The sequence below is a fragment of the Barbatula barbatula genome (assembly GCF_947034865.1).
Source record: "Barbatula barbatula genome assembly, chromosome: 16".
Classification (NCBI taxonomy): Eukaryota; Metazoa; Chordata; class Actinopteri; order Cypriniformes; family Nemacheilidae; genus Barbatula; species Barbatula barbatula.
This window is the reverse complement of record NC_136779.1, coordinates 726,219-743,718: the sequence shown is the minus strand read 5'-3', so window position 1 is coordinate 743,718 and position 17,500 is coordinate 726,219. Positions and strand designations below refer to the sequence as shown.

At 39.3% G+C, this 17,500-nt stretch overlaps 2 protein-coding genes across 2 annotated transcripts in view; one reads left to right on the top strand and one right to left on the bottom strand.

The window, feature by feature from the left end:
• The window catches only part of polr3a (polymerase (RNA) III (DNA directed) polypeptide A), a 19,418-nt gene extending 13,848 nt beyond the window's left edge, over positions 1–5,570 (top strand). The window contains exons 19-29 of the mRNA XM_079476767.1: positions 1–25; positions 972–1,058; positions 1,473–1,555; positions 1,963–2,133; positions 2,978–3,071; positions 3,147–3,239; positions 3,334–3,498; positions 3,589–3,753; positions 4,559–4,690; positions 4,769–4,901; positions 4,988–5,570. The exon at positions 1–25 is cut by the window's left edge and continues 89 nt beyond it. Of these exons, the coding sequence (XP_079332893.1) occupies positions 1–25; positions 972–1,058; positions 1,473–1,555; positions 1,963–2,133; positions 2,978–3,071; positions 3,147–3,239; positions 3,334–3,498; positions 3,589–3,753; positions 4,559–4,690; positions 4,769–4,901; positions 4,988–5,136 (1,297 nt within the window). The 3' untranslated portion in view covers positions 5,137–5,570. The remainder of the gene's footprint in view (positions 26–971; positions 1,059–1,472; positions 1,556–1,962; positions 2,134–2,977; positions 3,072–3,146; positions 3,240–3,333; positions 3,499–3,588; positions 3,754–4,558; positions 4,691–4,768; positions 4,902–4,987) is intronic.
• Positions 5,571–7,272: 1,702 nt separating this feature from the next.
• qrfprb (pyroglutamylated RFamide peptide receptor b) lies at positions 7,273–13,801 on the bottom strand (the record flags this gene model as incomplete). Its single annotated transcript, XM_079476802.1, has 6 exons — positions 7,273–7,607; positions 8,156–8,253; positions 8,538–8,773; positions 11,358–11,419; positions 11,541–11,699; positions 13,441–13,801. 6 exons carry the CDS (start codon positions 13,799–13,801, stop codon positions 7,273–7,275), a joined length of 1,251 nt encoding a protein of 416 aa, XP_079332928.1.
• Positions 13,802–17,500: the final 3,699 nt, after the last annotated feature.

Sequence of the window (17,500 nt, the reverse complement as noted above, 5' to 3'; positions counted from 1 at the left end):
GTGCTGTAGAGACACGTTTCTAGAGGTGAGATCTCAGACTGACATTTACAATCAACAGATATGACCTCCGTTTCTTCACAGATGCTTCCCCTTCCTTGAGTTTCTTCACTCTGGAATAGTGATGAAGCTTTAAACAATCACAACAATTATAATTGTAATTAGTTTGTCAAATAAATGTTTTCATTTCTTTTCTTGCAAATCATCGCTTGAAATGCAAAGATGTTTTTTGTGCGTTCAGATTTCTGTTAACAATAACTAAGCGTTCACACCAGACGTAGTATATAACGCAATTCACGCGTATAAACGGTTTACTTGCTTCATTCTCAAACTCGCGTCATGGAAGGGGCTTCAATATGTATATATTACAATTTTCCAGATTATTTTTATTCCTGTTTCTATAAAAGTAAGAAGATGTAGCGTACAGCTCCGGGAATCCACATACAGCAAGGATGGTTTTGTCCTCCATGGTTGTTTGGGGTTCTTGCCTCCGCTCGCTACGTCATAATCACGTTCGCTGCACATAGCAACACACGCACACACATGTTGTTGTTAGAGCGATGTGTTCAGTCTATATCTTTACTTTAAAGGCTTTGACAGACACCGGCAGTAAGAAATACGTTCAGGTACAGAACGCATGGCGTGTGTTATGAGAAACACAACAGGTGTGATTGTTTTTGTGTGTGTTTATGAATTACAGTAACACACAAGTCCTGACTGCTTGTGTGGCTCACATAGGCTTTTGTGTGTTTTCTGAATCACGTCTCACTGACTCACTTCCACAATACAATGTATGATATTGCGATTCTGAGACGTGTGCGCTTCATAACATGAGATTGTCGTGTGTGAGATTAATATCATGTGAAATAATTCTGACACGCTGAATGTTTTACTGCATGAACGGCTTGTTTTCAGGTTCAGGATCGCTTCGTTCTTTTATGATTTATTGACGTTTAATGATGTTTCTCTTCCAGGAAATTAAGAAGTTCATTAAAACCGTTTCAGAGAACATCAAAAAGACACGAGACAAGTACGGCATCAATGACAACGGCTCCACAGAGGTACCGCTGCACACTTCTCTCTGTGTGTGAGGAACGGTGGGTTGTGAGTTTGTGTGTGTGAGGGGCTAATCAAAGTTCTGTGTTTGTGTGAGTGTAGTAGTCGTCTGTGTGTGTGTGTGTGTGTGTGTTTGTCTAAGAAATTGTGTGCGCTTGTGTGTGTTGTATTGTAATTGTGTTTGTATAATAAATGTTGTTTGTGTCTGTGTAAAGAAGTTTGTCTGTGTGTGTGTAGTGTGTGTTTGTCTAAGAAATTGTGTGTGTTGTTATTGTTTTGTATAATAATGATATGAAATGATATGCGTGTTGTGAGTGTGTAACAAAATTATGTTGCATGTTTGTGTATGAAAGTGTGTGTTTGTGGAAATTTTAATTTGCCTGTTGTGTGTCTGATGATGTTTGTGTGTGTGGTTTCAGCCTAAAGTCCTGTATCAGTTGGACCGGATCACACCCACACAGCTGGAGAAGTTTCTGGAAACCTGCCGAGATAAATACATGAGGTAACATACCTGCTCCGTCTCGCTCATGTGCCACAAACCCAAGAAAAGACATTTAGTTAAGATGCACTTTCAATCCCCTTAAATCAGCTTCTCATTAATGGGAGATTCTCACCAAACCACTGAAACATCATGACAGTAAAGATACGAGTTATAAAACCAATGATCAAAAATAAACTTGCTTGTTTTAACCAAATATTTCCTATTTTCTGTCTAAAAACGACTTGTTTTCTTGGGTCGTTTTGCTCATCAAGAAAATACATGTTGATTCAAGAATGACAAAGAAAGTTTTGCCATCTCTTATCAGATCATGTGCAGTTCGTCATCTGAATGGATGATAGTAATGAGTTGTGAGTTTCATTCACTTGTGTTGCTGTAGTTTGATGTGACTGGTGTGTTTTGTGCGTCAGGGCACAGATGGAGCCGGGTTCAGCGGTCGGGGCGTTGTGTGCTCAGAGCATCGGTGAGCCTGGCACTCAGATGACCCTCAAAACCTTTCACTTCGCCGGTGTGGCTTCCATGAACATCACTCTGGGGGTCCCGCGAATTAAAGAGATCATCAACGCCTCCAAAAACATCAGGTGAACACACGAGAAGATGGACATATCACAGAAGAGCGCACAAATAGAACACACATATTGAAAGATTTTGTGTGATATTTGACGGATTCTTTACGTAAGCGTAAAATGTGCCGCATTGTGTTTTGAACATGTACCGTGTCTCGTACTCTTACTGTATACAGAATTGAAAGGAACGGTGTTCAGATTGACACAGCCCCGTCACTTTCACTAAAAATAAAATCACAAGAACATTTCTAATAAACGCTGGAGAAACGTCATGTGCCGGTGAGATGACACCCTGTTATCACGATCACATGCACTATTGATTCATGACAGTTTGATCGCTCGCCCCTGAGAGAGAAAAGCACATTTATCAGCCAATCAGAGAGAAGAGCTCACCGCTCGGAGCCACAGACGCCTCCGGGGTTTTTCTGTTGACTCTTCCTGTGATTGTGTGAATGTCAAGTTAGGGATAATGAAACTGTTGGCAGAATTAATCTCAGAAAGTGTGATCGGGACGTGAAGCCCTCGGAGGATCTTGTATCCGGCCACCTGAACATTATCCCGCTTATTACACGACTACTTGCCACGTGAGAAAAAACTGGACCTGAAATGTGAATTTGAAATATTTTATTAGCTCACAAACAGGCAAATTGGTTTAATCATTTGTAAATATAATGTCATGTGTTATTAAAAGACATTTTATTTGTCCAATTTATTTGTATTAGTTTTGAGCGTTTGTTATCTGGGAATAACGATCCTGCAAATGTCGCGACTGTCCAATCAGAATCAAGCATTCCAATGAGCCGTGTAATTATGTTTAATAACTGCAGGACTGATGTCTTTATCTCTCTGTGTGTCTCAGCACACCCATTATAAGTGCCAACCTGGACATCGATGATGATCCCGACTTCGCTCGGCTGGTGAAAGGACGTATCGAGAAAACTCTTCTTGGAGAGGTGAACAAACCGCCAGCATGTGGACAACAGTGTCACGGCTCACAGTTCACTCACGTCGTTCTTTTCTTGTGTCAGATCTCAGAATACATCGAGGAGGTTTTCCTGCCCGACGACTGTTTCATTCTGGTCAAGCTCTCGTTGGAGAGAATTCGTCTTCTCAGGCTGGAGGTAACGGCTAATCCTTGTTTTTATTCTCTTCGTGCTGCGATTTGACGTGAGCATCTCCCCGACCCATCTGTGTGATTTTTGTTCATCCGGACAGGTGAACGCGGAGACCGTGCGTTATTCCATCTGTACGTCAAAGCTGCGTGTGAAGCCGGGCGATATCGCGGTCCACGGCGAGGCCGTCGTCTGCGTGTCTCCGCGAGAAAACAGCAAGAGCTCCATGTATTACGTCCTGCAGACGCTGAAACAGCTGCTGCCAAAAGTCAGTCGCTCGTGTTTGAGGACGACATCACGTGATGTGTTTCAGGACAGATTTATGATGATGAAGATGATGTTGCGTGTGTGTGCGTAGGTGGTGGTCCAGGGAATTCCTCAGGTGGCGCGAGCCGTCATTCACATCGATGATACTACCGGGAAACAGAAGTTCAAACTGCTGGTGGAGGGAGATAACCTGAGAGCCGTCATGGCAACACACGGCGTCAACGGCAACAGAACAACATCCAACAACACCTTTGAGGTAACCAAAGACACCTGAAGATGAAAAATCATATTGTTGAATGATGAAGAATCCTCTTCTTGAGCATCAGTTGAACTTCTTCAGATTTATTTTGTTTCGTAAAAAAACAAGGCCTAGCATAGCGGTTTGAAATAACACGTGAACGGCACAATGTTTGGATGAACAATTCATTTGATTTTCGAGAGATTTTATTTAATGTGTGTTGTTTAATGAAAATGTAATGACATAACAATACACAATAATGGGTTTACAACATGATCGCCATATCTTTAAAATGTTGAAAAATGAAATATTCCCAATTTTCACATTGTACATAGCATGTCATGAAATTGACAACATGCAAGGAACTTTGAGTAAACTTTCTGTGCTTGAAGTTTAAAAATTCAAGAGATCTCTGGATAAAAATCAAACAGATTTTCACAGTGAAATTGAAAAGAAATAAAGGACTGAAAGCACAAAATAAATCAACTAGAACAGGGATTTTCAAACTAGGGTCCGGGGACTCCCAGGGGGCCTCCAGGATGGTTTAAGGGGTCCCCTGAACATTTTCGAGACACTAAAGACAGCAAAGTTGTAAAACTTATTCCAGTTTAACTCTTTCAAACAATATGTTGTCTTTATAATATCACGTGTACTATTTGAATAACAGATTTTTTAAGTATTTCAGAAAGGGGGTCCCTCGCGAAAGGTATTTGGGGGTCCTTGGCATGACAGGTTTGAAAACCACTGGTCTAGAATACATACGGTGACATACCGTCAAGTTTTATAGATATGAATGAGAGCGCTTGAATGTGTCACCCGTCAGGTGGAGAAGACATTAGGCATCGAGGCGGCGAGGTCCACCATCATTAATGAGATCCAGTATACTATGATAAATCACGGTATGAGCATCGACCGCAGACACGTCATGCTGCTGGCTGACCTCATGTCTTACAAGGTGAGTCCATCTCTCGTCACTGAACAAGTGTTAAACGGATGCTGTGAGTGATGAACATGACTCTGGTGTGGGTGTTAGGGTGAGATTTTAGGCATCACCCGCTTCGGCCTGGCCAAGATGAAGGAGAGCGTCCTCATGCTGGCGTCCTTTGAGAAGACTGCTGATCATCTGTTCGACGCGGCGTATTTCGGTCAGAAAGACTCCGTGTGCGGTGAGGGAGGATGATTCGATTCATACATAAACCATGATTATATATTTAAATGACAGGACGCTGATCTTCTCTCTCTCTCTCTGTAGGTGTTTCTGAGTGTATTATTATGGGAATCCCCATGAACATCGGCACTGGACTCTTTAAACTTTTACACAGCGCTACGAAAGACCCTAATCCCCCTCGCAGACCCCTGCTATTCGATGATCCTGATTTCCACGTCACGATGGGTCGGTAACTGACGGGTCTGTCTGAATCATTTCCGCTGATCTCAAAACTCACGTCTGTGCCTTTTTTTGTTCTTAAGAATCAGTTTATGGTTTTCAACATCTTGTGCCTCTTACATTGGCATTCGTTGTGTTTTTTTCCCACTCCCGATGACGGGATTATTGACATGAATGACATTTTTTACGATGTCTGTTAATCTATGACGATGTGTTTCTATTCATTTCTTATCATCTGGATGTTTCTCACAGCCTCAGGGCCCGTTATGTTTTCTCATCTGAGCTGATATGATTTGTTCATCGGCTGTTAAACGGATTAAACAAAGCACTTACAGTTTCATAAGAATTTCTCTGACCTGACGGGTTTAATTTATGGAAACCAAACGATTTAAATTCATGTTTTATGTAAATATGTTTCAGGTGTGAATAAAATATATACATTGACAACATTGGTGAATTGTTTTACTTAATGTTTCTGATGTTGTGAAAACATCTTCATCTTTAACGTAGTCGGGACCCATTTTACATCGGTCGTGAGAAAATAAAGTCGCCTGGCACTTAAAATTCATTTAAACTTCAGATGCGAGTTAAATGCTTTAATAACGGTTAAAATGACGTCAACAATACAAAAAGATCATTTGAAACTCATTATTACATAAAATCATTTACAATGAGAAAATGTATTCTTCACAAAGATAAATGGATCACAGTACGATCAGGAAAGTAAATATTTTTTATGTGGGTGATGTGAACTGATGAAGCCACATTTTCATTTCAAATGTTTTAAGTGTAAAGAAAGGCAATGACAATTATTTACAAATATTCGTGTACAAAAAACGGCTCACAGAAAACATCTAGAAGAATATTTATATCTCTGCACATGTTATAAAGTTTGATAGAAATCAGTTTGACACTTTATGAAGAGCTGCCGGTGTAGTTTAATTCAGTTTTTCATCCTCAGACCAGCTTTGTGTCAAAATCCTTTTACATTCAAACTTTACTGAACTTTTTAAATCATTATTTGTCATGTGATACGAATTTATTGACTGATCCAAATGTACAAATCTTGAGTCTGTTTTCAACTCTCCGTCCTTACAGAAAAACATCGATAAAGAAACTTCCAAAATAAACTCAAGGATCTCATGATTTAAATGACAGTATCACAGTATAGAAATGTTACAAACCGTTGTTTACGTACATGAATGTCATCAGATTAAATGGATAAAAGGCAGATTTTCTCGTTTCAGTTGATCTGCTGGTTAAAGGCCTGTTCACACTGAGAACCAAAACTACATTAGCCTTCACACCAACAGACAATAATGTTATCATGTTTATTTCAAGCTCATTCACTGCACTTTTACATGTAAGCCCTTTAAATTGTAATATATTGAGGATTGCAGAGATAACGTGTCTACACATTGGTTCCTCCACCGAAAGCCGATGCATTTTTCACATTGACGCGACCACAGAAGATCACGAATTAGCAAATGTTTCTGACGTTTACACGTTTTGTCTATCGAGATCGTATTTACAGATCAACACGATAGTTATCATAAACTGTCTACACTACGGTCACTAGATATATAATAATCAATTGTAAATATAATGTCATATGTTATAAAAATACATATTTATATTAATTTTTTGTGTAATATATTTATATTAATTTTTTGTGTAATATTCAACTTAACCTGTCATAATGATCTGCAGCATGCGGGTTACCGTGTGTTATTAGTGTTGAGCGTTTGTTATCTGCAATAATGAACCTGCAAATGTCGCGAATGGCCAATCAGAATCAAACATTCCAACGAGCCGTGTAATAAACTTTCGGTCAGTTCTGGTCCTCGATTCTGATTGGCCGAGCCCGATTCATATCGGCTGACCGCATTACACGGCCTAAATATAATTTGATTTACTTTATTTGATGAAATCTTGCTTCACATATGGAATAAGTGTTTTATAAACGCAATAAGCCCCACGAAGCAGTGCGTTACAAGTGTGTTTTATAACATGTGAGGTTTGTCTGTTGTGTGTTTGAAAAGCACTTGAAGGGTCAGTCAGTCAGTCAGTCCTCCTCCCGAGTCTCATATCACAGACCCGTTCATCGCTCTGAACATCTCACCGTCTCAGCTGATGTTGTTGTCTTGTGTTTATTTGCGTGCCGGGAGCTGTGATGAGCATGTGGGTATTTCTAGATGTCTGTTGTGAGGTTCGGCTGTGTTTCTGCTGCCCGTGTTGGGGCTGAACGCTTCGGGTTTGAGATGTCTGGAGAAGTGCACGCTGACGTTTGCTCGCTCTCTGGCGCCGCCCTGACGGCCGGGTCGCCGCAGGTAAAGCGAAAGCGTGGCCACGCATCTCTTTTTAAAGTTTGCGTTCATGAAGGCGTAGACGATGGGATTGTTGAAGGAGTTGGAGAAGCCGATGGCCTGAACCACAGCGATGATCATGTTGACAGTCACCTCGTCGTAGCTGTTCTCCAGATCATCTGAACACATGACACAAGAGGTGGGGTTCAAATGATGTCATCATGTTTCACTGCTGTACAAGGGTTTGTTTCACATGTGACCTCGTGTTTTTGTACATGTGAAATTCATGTGGCTTTTTTTCTAAGGGAAGGATAATCAACTTTAAAGGATCTGTGCGTTGATTTTAGCGGCATCTAGTGGTGAGGTTGTGAATTACAACCAACGGCTCACTCCACCCCTCCACCCTGCCTTTTAAAGAACTATGGTGGTAATTTATGCACAGCGGCCCCTGCTGTTCAAAACATGAATCACGACTCATTTGACATCTCACGATAGATCATTACATCCTTGTTTGTTTACAAAACCAATTATTGTATTTAGAAAGTATTTGAATGCGGATTAATCAGCTCTGTGATATTGTACAGAGTTCATGCAATGGAAGTCAATGTCAGTGTTGTTTCGTTTTCAACATTTTCCAAGATATGAAGAAAGAAACGCACGAGGGTGATTAAACAATAGAAGTTTGAATTTGAAGTGCTGTCCCTTTGAGTTTCCTAAAAACACTTACTGTACTCGAAGAGCATGTGGACGATATGAAACGGAGCCCAGCAGATGGTGAACAGGAGGACAATAGTGACCATCATTTGTACGGCACGTTTCTTCTTCCTGTTTGAAGCACAAGAATCAAATAAAAGAATAATCAAACATCAGTCTCGGTTCTCACTAGAAGCTTTTGTAATGAAATAAATATTATCAAATAATTGCAATAAAGCAATATATCTAGATCACATTCCCTCTCTGAATCAGAACATTGATTCAGTCACGTTTTCCCTTTTAACTTGGAAATCTATAACATTTGAAAGTGGAATCCTAAGTGTTGTCATGTTTCCCATCCCAACATGTTGATTTGTTCATTTCCAGGTTGTTTCTGCATGCGTTCGTGTGTTTACTTTGAGATTTTGTTGATCTCTCTGTGGTTCATGGTGCTGAGGACGGACGAGTCTCCCACACGTTTGCGGATCCAGAGCTCTACTCCGATGCGACTGTAGAGGAAGAGCATGGCAGCGAGCGGCAGCAGAAACAGAGCCACCATCATGAAGGTCGTGTAGATCTGGCGATGCTGAAGAGAACTCCAGCGCTCCTGACAGCACACGTGATGGAGGTCGTACAGAAAATCATACTTCACCTGAGGAACACACACATGACATGACATGCGACAGAAGAATCTAGTCATTATACTCTGACATATATTCTTCTATATTTTCTTTACTGATAAATCATGCGGTGTATGTAAACACAAGACATCTTGTGCCTCTGTGTGCATTCATTAGCATGATTCGCCACGGTTGTCTCATCTGAGCCGTGAGCAGTTTGTAATCGTGCCTTGTCGAGCCAGACTCACGTGGAAACCTGTAACCATTTCATACTGTGCTTGGAATGGTTCGGCGCGATGGTGGAAAAGCAGATTTTTATAAACAAAGAACCTTTTGTGTTACAGAATGGTTCCTCAGATGTTACAGGTTCTGAATGGACCCAAAAAGTCTTCTATGGCCTTTAGAAGCATCTTTTTTTAGTGTATACAGCACCTCAGTCATGCCAAAGAACCGCTCGAGCACCAAGATGTGGTTCTTTACAGCACTTAAAGTGCTTCCCCTATGATTCCGATCCAAGAACCACATTAAGTGCAATATAGCACCATTTTATTTAGATGAATTCATTTATAAAACACTTTTTAAAATAAAGGTTCTTCACTTTTATGCCATAGCATTTTGTCTGAATGAACCTTAAACGTGCGAAGAATCTTTTCTGTTTCACGAAAAGATCTTTGTGGCTAAAAAGATTATAAAAGGGTAAGAAGGAGATGGTTCTTTAACTCAATGCATCTTTGAGGAACATTTTAAGCACCTTTATTTTTAAGAGTGGATTTATATAACTACACATTTTCTGAGCATAAAGCAGAAAGCCATTGAAAGTTCTGTCTCTGTTTGCCCTCATATTTTGCCAAACCTGTTTCCTGTGAAACACAAGAGCAGATTCTAGATACACAAAACAATGAGAGTTATACAATCTTTCATATAAAGGTGCTTTAAAGGTTGTTTAACTATTTAGTCAAAGGTTCCTTAAAGAACCATCTCTGTCTTACCATTTCAGAGCTGTTCTTGGGAGATCCTTTATGGAAATATTAAGACCAAAAATCATCGAAGAACCTTTAGGAGCACCTTTATGTTTAAGAGTGATGTTTTGTGTTGTGTTTGTGTTACAAAAAGCACATGTTGAATTTGTCCAAAGGTCTTGATTCTCACGACAGACAGTATTTAATAGTCTGAGAGCTGTTTTTAGGATCTTGTTCTGAAACGACCGGTGTGGCACATGATGGCGATGATGTCACGCACCTCTTAAATGTATACTTTTGAGTCAATGCCTTCTGACATGCAGCGTATCAAGAGTAATATCAAGACCAATCGATAGATCAGAAGTCATCGGTCTTTGTCATTTGATTTCGATCAAGGCACGTTCGCATCAGGTTGACCGTTGGTTGAATTTATTTTCGAGCATGTTGGGATATGTGTGAGTGTTTTAATACTGGTTGCTAATGTTTCTTTGTGTTATGTTTAGTGTGTAATGAGCATGCAATGTGTGACGCTGTAGTGTGATTTCCCTTGTGGGATTCATTAAGTGCCAAACTAAACCAATAATGTTGAAGATCACGTTGAGTAATTAAAAAACGATGCAAGAACGCCTGCACAGATAAAACCTGAGGGATTGTTTTGTGTAAACAGCTGTGGTTTGTGCAGGCTTTATATTGGCAGATGGATTTGTAATGACATGTCAGCGTGTCAGTAGAAAAGTTGTCTTTTCCCGGTGGTTCATTCGTGGGAGAATGGGTACGAGCTGCACAAGCTCAGATGACGTGTCCATGCGATGAACCCGCTTCTCATTACACACCATCTATTCATCCAGAATAACATTTCAATATTCAACTGCTTTCATTTCACTTTCGCTCGCTCTACTCTAGGAGACTGAATGGAGGAGGACGCAGACGTCAGGCATGTTAGTCAAATGCCACGATGAAACTCCGAGAGGAACTGCACATCCAGTGTCTTGGTTATGTAAAGATCTCCTGCGATTATACTTCAATACATCTATGATCACATAAAAAAATTATTATAAACAGACTGATGTGTGTGTGCATCCGTTCCCCGCTGTGATGTGAATAAAGAGCTTTATAATCATCATTTACGGATGTTACTGCAGACTGTGAAAAATTGTCGCATTATAGGCGGAAAAAGAAAGAATGTGAATTACAAGCCCAAAGCCTCTGAAAACCCAGTTAAAGTATTTGTTTGTGTGTGATTTACTGTTGTTGACATGAGCTCATTCTACACAATGTAAATAACATTATTTCATGATATAACCTTAATATCTTTACAGATGGACTGTGTCAAAGATGAAATCATAGGGGTCGAAATGATAGATTTTTATTTTATGGCAAAAATCATTAGGATAGAAAGTAAAGATCATTATCCATGAAGATATTTAGTAAATTTCCTACCCTAACTCCATCAAAACTTTATGTTTGTGAGTGGATGGCCTGCTTCAGTGCCTCTGATTAAAAACCTCAAAGGCAATTTCCTCAATATCTTTTTTTTTTGCACCCTAAGATACCAGAGACTTAAATGAGTCGGTCTGTGAAAGCCAACCTGAAGTATCACAATCTCTTTCTGAGATAACATTGAAATACACACAGCGGTTTTCATCTCTCCGCTCACCTCTAAATGTTGAACAAACAACATCGGAGATCCCACCATGACAGCCGCCATCCACACCAGACCTGTGAAAAAGTGTAATAAATATCTATTGAACTCTCCATGTTTCTGACGAATGGTGAAGGGATTATACACGAACACAAGTTGTGTTGTTCATCCGTTGGAGTAAGAGGATTTTGAGCTCACCTAACATTTTATAGGCTCTCTTGGGCGTATACTCTCGTTTCATCTTGAGCGGATAAACGATGCCCTGGTATCTCTCGATGGCGATGCACGTCATGGTGAGGATGCCCGTCACGATGGCGGTTGTCTGTACAAAAGGAACCGTCTTACACACCAGAACACCTGCGCACACAACACACACACAAAACTCCGTCACACACTTTTCAGGATTATACTTGACATTATAATGAAACAATATTCATTCAGCAAAACCACTTTTATCATCACATCATGTGTAGGCCTACTGTATGCGAGTCTTTCTTCAGTGGAACACAAAAAAAGATATTTGGGGGAATTTCCTCTGTGGTTTTGTGTTTGTAAAGTGGAAGTCGATGGTGTTGTTTGATTATACATTTTTAAATATCTTCTGTGTTCTGCAGAAGAACGAAACTCACACAGGTTTGAAAGAAATTATATAGAATTTGAATTAAATCTTTCATGACGGCAATGTTGAGGTATACATTTCTTTCTTACTAATAACTCAAGGGGATAAAAATGGCAATATATATTGGTCTGTCACTTCGGTTGTTGAACAACTCTCAGGAGACAGACAGATGTTTGTGCCGTCGTTATATACGTATCTAAATCTGTATTGTAATGAAATATTTGTATCTCCAGCAGCAGGATGTCGAGAGGTTAATAACAAAAGAGTTTGCAGTCACAGCAGGACCATCCATCACCATCAGAGTGAGTTATTACAGAATAGAAGTGTGTCCGGAGGGATGGACAGAAGCTGAACTGAATTTCCACAATCAAATGTTAGTCTATTGTGCACAGAATGGCTTGTTGAGATTATAAACTGTTTTTACATTTATCAGATTCTCATTATCTGCAGCGCAGAAGAGACTTTATGTGCCATAAATCCCCCCTGAGGAACACTGACCCTCACATACACGGGTACAGGGTACAGAGAATGGTTTCAGACGGTAATATCATAGTACTATTATTAATGGCTATAATCATATATTGTAATGTTACACAAAAGAAAAAACATTTATAATGTGATATACAGTAGAATGACAGACTGGAACTAACACGCCGTGCTTTATCATCTTTATGAGGATTATGATCATTACTGAAAATGATTTATATTTTATATAAAATATATTGATAATACTTTACAATAAGGTGCTAATTGTTAACAATCAGTTCATGCATGAGCTAAAATAAACTAACAATAAACAATACTAATACAGCATTTATTAATCTTAGTTGATTTCATCATTTACTAGTCCATATTAAAATCAAATGTAGTCACTGTTAACATAAGTTAATGCACCTTGAATAACTGTATTGACATGAACTAACATTACCAAGGATTAATAAACGCTGGAAACTAAATTGTTTATTATCTAAGGCTTTAACTAACATTGTCAATATTACTGTTTATATTTAGGCATTTTGGAGATGCTTTCATCCAAATCAACGCGCTGCTATTAATGTTTATAGTTTTGTGTATTTCTTTGATGTTCTCTCAGTATGTGTGTTGTCTGGGAATCGAGCCCATGACCCTGAGCTACAGATCCTTTCAAACTGAACTAACGGTGATTCTGGATGGCTACCATAGGTTAACAGTACATGCAGAACTTTGTTACTATTTCAATGAAAGAACTTTTAAAAATAAAGGTGCTAACAAGGGCTTTTTTGTTTCCCCCAAACAAAACGCTCAGTCCAAGGTCCTTCAAAGAAAGCTTTTATATTTTGATATAAATACGGATCCAAATATTGCAATAAATGAGAGCATTCGTTTAAGATTAAGTGCGCTTTTGGACACAACAGTGCGCGCTTGACAGTCAATTCCCTATAGAACAAGATCGCGTTCGCCAAGATTTGAGTGTAAATGTGAGTTGAATCCGATTCTAACCTCCCAGCCACTCTGAAGAGATGTTCTGCAGGAGTGTGAAGGGGATGCAGAAGAAAGTGATGAGCAGATCGCTGACAGCCAGAGAACAGATGAAGACGTTCATCGCCGTTTGCGCTGCGCCTTTACGCACCACAATATAAACCACCAAACTGTTCCCAACCAGCGCCAGCGCGAAAATAATCACGTACATGACCACAAACGAGGTTTTAGCTCCAGCTGGGAGTTCAGGGATGTAAACCAGAGGATGAATGTTGTAGGTGTGGATGAATTCCTGTCGCGAGAGGTTATAATACTGCAGGAGTTTCTGGAGAACCTCAGGAGTGATCTGCGTGGTGGCCGTCATCTCTGTGGACGAGGACATGACGCTTTGATGCCGCTAGTTTTAATCGAGGACAGATGAAGAGTAAACGAATGGAGTTTGATGTGCTTTAATGAAGTCCTGCTGGGGATGATGAGCTGCTGCTGCGCGCTCCGGTGACTCTGCTGCGCGGAGGAGAGAGCGCGCGCGCGCGCGTCTGCAAGTGCGCACGAGAGTTAATGCTTACAACTCTCTGAGTGTGTGTTTGCTTCTTCTTAACATTTAATTAAATGCTCCGTGGCTTGTAAAGAGGATTGTAATTATGTTCAATGTTTTGGTGACACTTTACTTTAAGGTGTCCTTTATGATGCATTTATAAATGTGTTCATTAATGATAAATAAGTCATTTACAAATGCATTATGAAGCAGTTATAACTACATGAATAAAAAGGGAGATTCTAACGAAATATCTGCAATACAGTGAGCAGGTGTAAGAAAAACAACACAACGCCCTACAGTGTCCAATCTGACGGCTAATACTGCAAACAACATCAAGATAATAATCAATATGCTTTCCAGTCAAAGAAATGATGAATAAATACATTTATTAAGCATTTATAACATGTGAGTTAAACATGGCTCATTATTTGGCATGTGTTTCGTTAGAATCATGCAGTTATAACTGCTTCATAATGGATTTGTAAATGACTTATGAATCATTAATGAACACTTGTATAAATGCTTTACAAAGGGTACCTTAATGTAAAGTGTTATCCAATTTTTTGTATATAATTAAAAATGTAAATAAAACATTGATTGTACAATGAAGGTGCTGTTAGGTTATTTTGCTGAGACTATAGAAAAAACATTTTGGGTTCTCCAAAGGTTCTTTTAGGAACCGTGATTTTAGTAAATGATATTATGTCATTCTGCATGTGAGTCTTTCTTCAGTGGAACACAACAGAAGATATTTTGAGAAATGTCTCGGTGGTTTTGTGTGAAAGTCCAAGGGGTTCAGTGTTTTTTGATGATCAAAGTTCTTTAAAATATCCTCTTTTCTGAGAAAGCAACTCTAAATCTGATATTTGTAAAACTAGGTACTTTGTTCATTTTGCAGTATAGTCCTAATAATATGTTAGATATCAAAGACCCACACAGGTTAATTTATCTGAAAGAAGACAGAAATATGAGAGGCGCTGTGGATTCTCATCACAGGTGAGATTACTGCCTGTAGAGCTTCTCATTGACGTCAAATGACAGAAATGATCAGATTGTATTCCATTAGGTTGTTTACAGTCAGGCTTGAACTGATTCTTGTTCCTCCTTTATATCAGCCTCAAATGAACTACATGTGCCAAAGCCACACGCTTTTCCGTGAACCTCCAACAGTATGACAATAAATCAGACAAACAAACTACAAGAACCTGTAGAAAGATATTCTTGATCGTTTATTAGAAGATAATTAAGGATCATATCTATACTTTAATGTCAAATATTTTTACCCAATTACTGCCCCTAATGAACATCTTACATCAGATGTGATGCACATACTCAATAGAGCTACAGTAAATACAACAGTCACATTACCCATCCAACAGACAATGATGTACATCTTATGAAGATATGCAATGAGACCATTTGAAGAGTTTGCTTCCAAAATGAGATAACTCGATGTTTTTTTATTGTGCAGTACAATAAATATCAATCAAAAGACAGTTGATTTGTTTTTATTTAAGCCAACTAACACCATAAAAACATGATTTTTTAATCAAACTCTTCATTAACTCTGTGTTCTAGGATGCACTGTACTGTATGTGATCATTGTCCCGTATTTATGATTTCAGGTTTATATTATTTTTATTATTATTATTGTTGTTCTACTCTCTTATTTCCATCATTATTATCCTGTTATTACTTTGATATTAGTTTGTTACAATGTTTTCTACTGTACACAGCTGCTTTGAAAAAATGGTATATAGTGAAACGCGTTAAAAGAATAAACTTGACTTCAGTCTGGAAGCAAGGCCACGCGTAGGAGTAATCTGTCATTAAAAAGTGTCTTACAGTAATGACGGATGAGGAAGTGTCAGTGTGTTTTTGGCTGCGCTGTTGGAGATTTCGTCTTGTGTTGTTCTGGGTCTCCGAGCAACTACAGGAAACATTACAGACAGAGAAAAGGAAAGAGAGAGAGAGAGAGAGGGGTGAGTTCTGTATCTTACTGTACTTTTAAATGAATTACAATTTACATGCATGAATGACCTTTGAATAAAGACGCTTGAAAAGCCTTTCCATCTCGCACTATAGTAATGTTTAAATGGTGAACTTTTGTCCTGTCTAAGAGAAGGAAATCTGAATTAGAACAATTGTAACGTGACGTGAATTCTCTTTCTTGAGATCATGGAGACGTCTGATGAGCGCGCGAGCCCTGATTCTGTGCTGAATCAGAACACACGGGAGAAGTTGACCTGTGACCCCCCGGGCACGAGCAGGATCAACTCCAGAAGCGGTGTCCGCTTTGGGACCCTGAGCCATCATTCATTCTTCTCCAGACACAACCCTCATCCGCATCGAGTCAGACATATGCAGGGTGAGACACAGCAGTCCTGACAGACGAGTGAAAGACAGCATCTTTTGTATAATTGGAGTTCAGTCCTGTTATAATGCGGTTGAGTTGTAGCGAGTCTTTCATTCTGTGCTGAAGGGAACCATAGGAATAATGTTGTGATTTACAAAAATCTAAAGTAAAACTAAACAACGTCAAGTCCAATTTTAGCTTTCCAATATTAAACTAAAATATTTGTATTATTAACATTTGTTTAACTGTTAAACAAGATCACAAGTGGCCCTTAACTTTTGAACTTTAATGTCAATTATAATATAATTTTTATTGTCTACGTGTTAAAACTTTTATTTTGTTACACACATATGGCTCACTCTTAATACATGCAGATGAATTGTTAAATGAGGAAAATTAGTTCAGCACGTTCCTTTCATGACAGCGCAAATGTCATTCTTTGACTGTAGTTCATTTAGTATTTCTGCACGGATTTCCTGATGATGAGAATGAGTTTTCACATGTGAACATACAGTACAGTTTCTTTCTAATTCTTGACGTGTGTCCACTTTACCTCCTGCAGTAAAACATTAAGTCTAATGCACATGTGAGTTCTTCAAACCATACGAGACATGTGAATGCATTCATGTTTTTATTTTAAAAAGCTACCCACATCTGTTTTAAAGACATCACGTATGTTTTTAAGACAGCAGGAGTCCGGCACCAGAGTAAAAACAGCCTTCACATCGGAGGGTCTCCATGGATATCCATACAAAGCTTTGACAATGTGTTGTGATGTGTTGTTTCAAGCCAGAGGTGTGTTATCTGTGATTGACAGCTGTATCAAAACCCCACATGAACAGCTTGGACCTTCACGCTGTCTCTCCTCACAGCATTAGCCTGCCATCATTTCCTTAAGCTTTTCATTTCCTTTAAGAGCTGTTTGCAACTTCGCTTGAATCGTGTGAAATTCAGTGTGAGGACAGAAGAAAGGTTTGCTGACAGCGGGTGTTCTGTGCTTTTTGTTGCTTCGAGCGAGTGGAGCGGCTTTTGATCAGACCCTGCATGTATGCTGCAGCGCAGATATGTTCAGCGGGTCCTAGTACGGTCCCCTGTGGTTCCCCCCCGGACCACACAGAGATCAAACGCTCTTTTATTTCTTTACTGCAGGTCTGAATGGTAAGCCGGTCTGTACAGTGAATGATGAC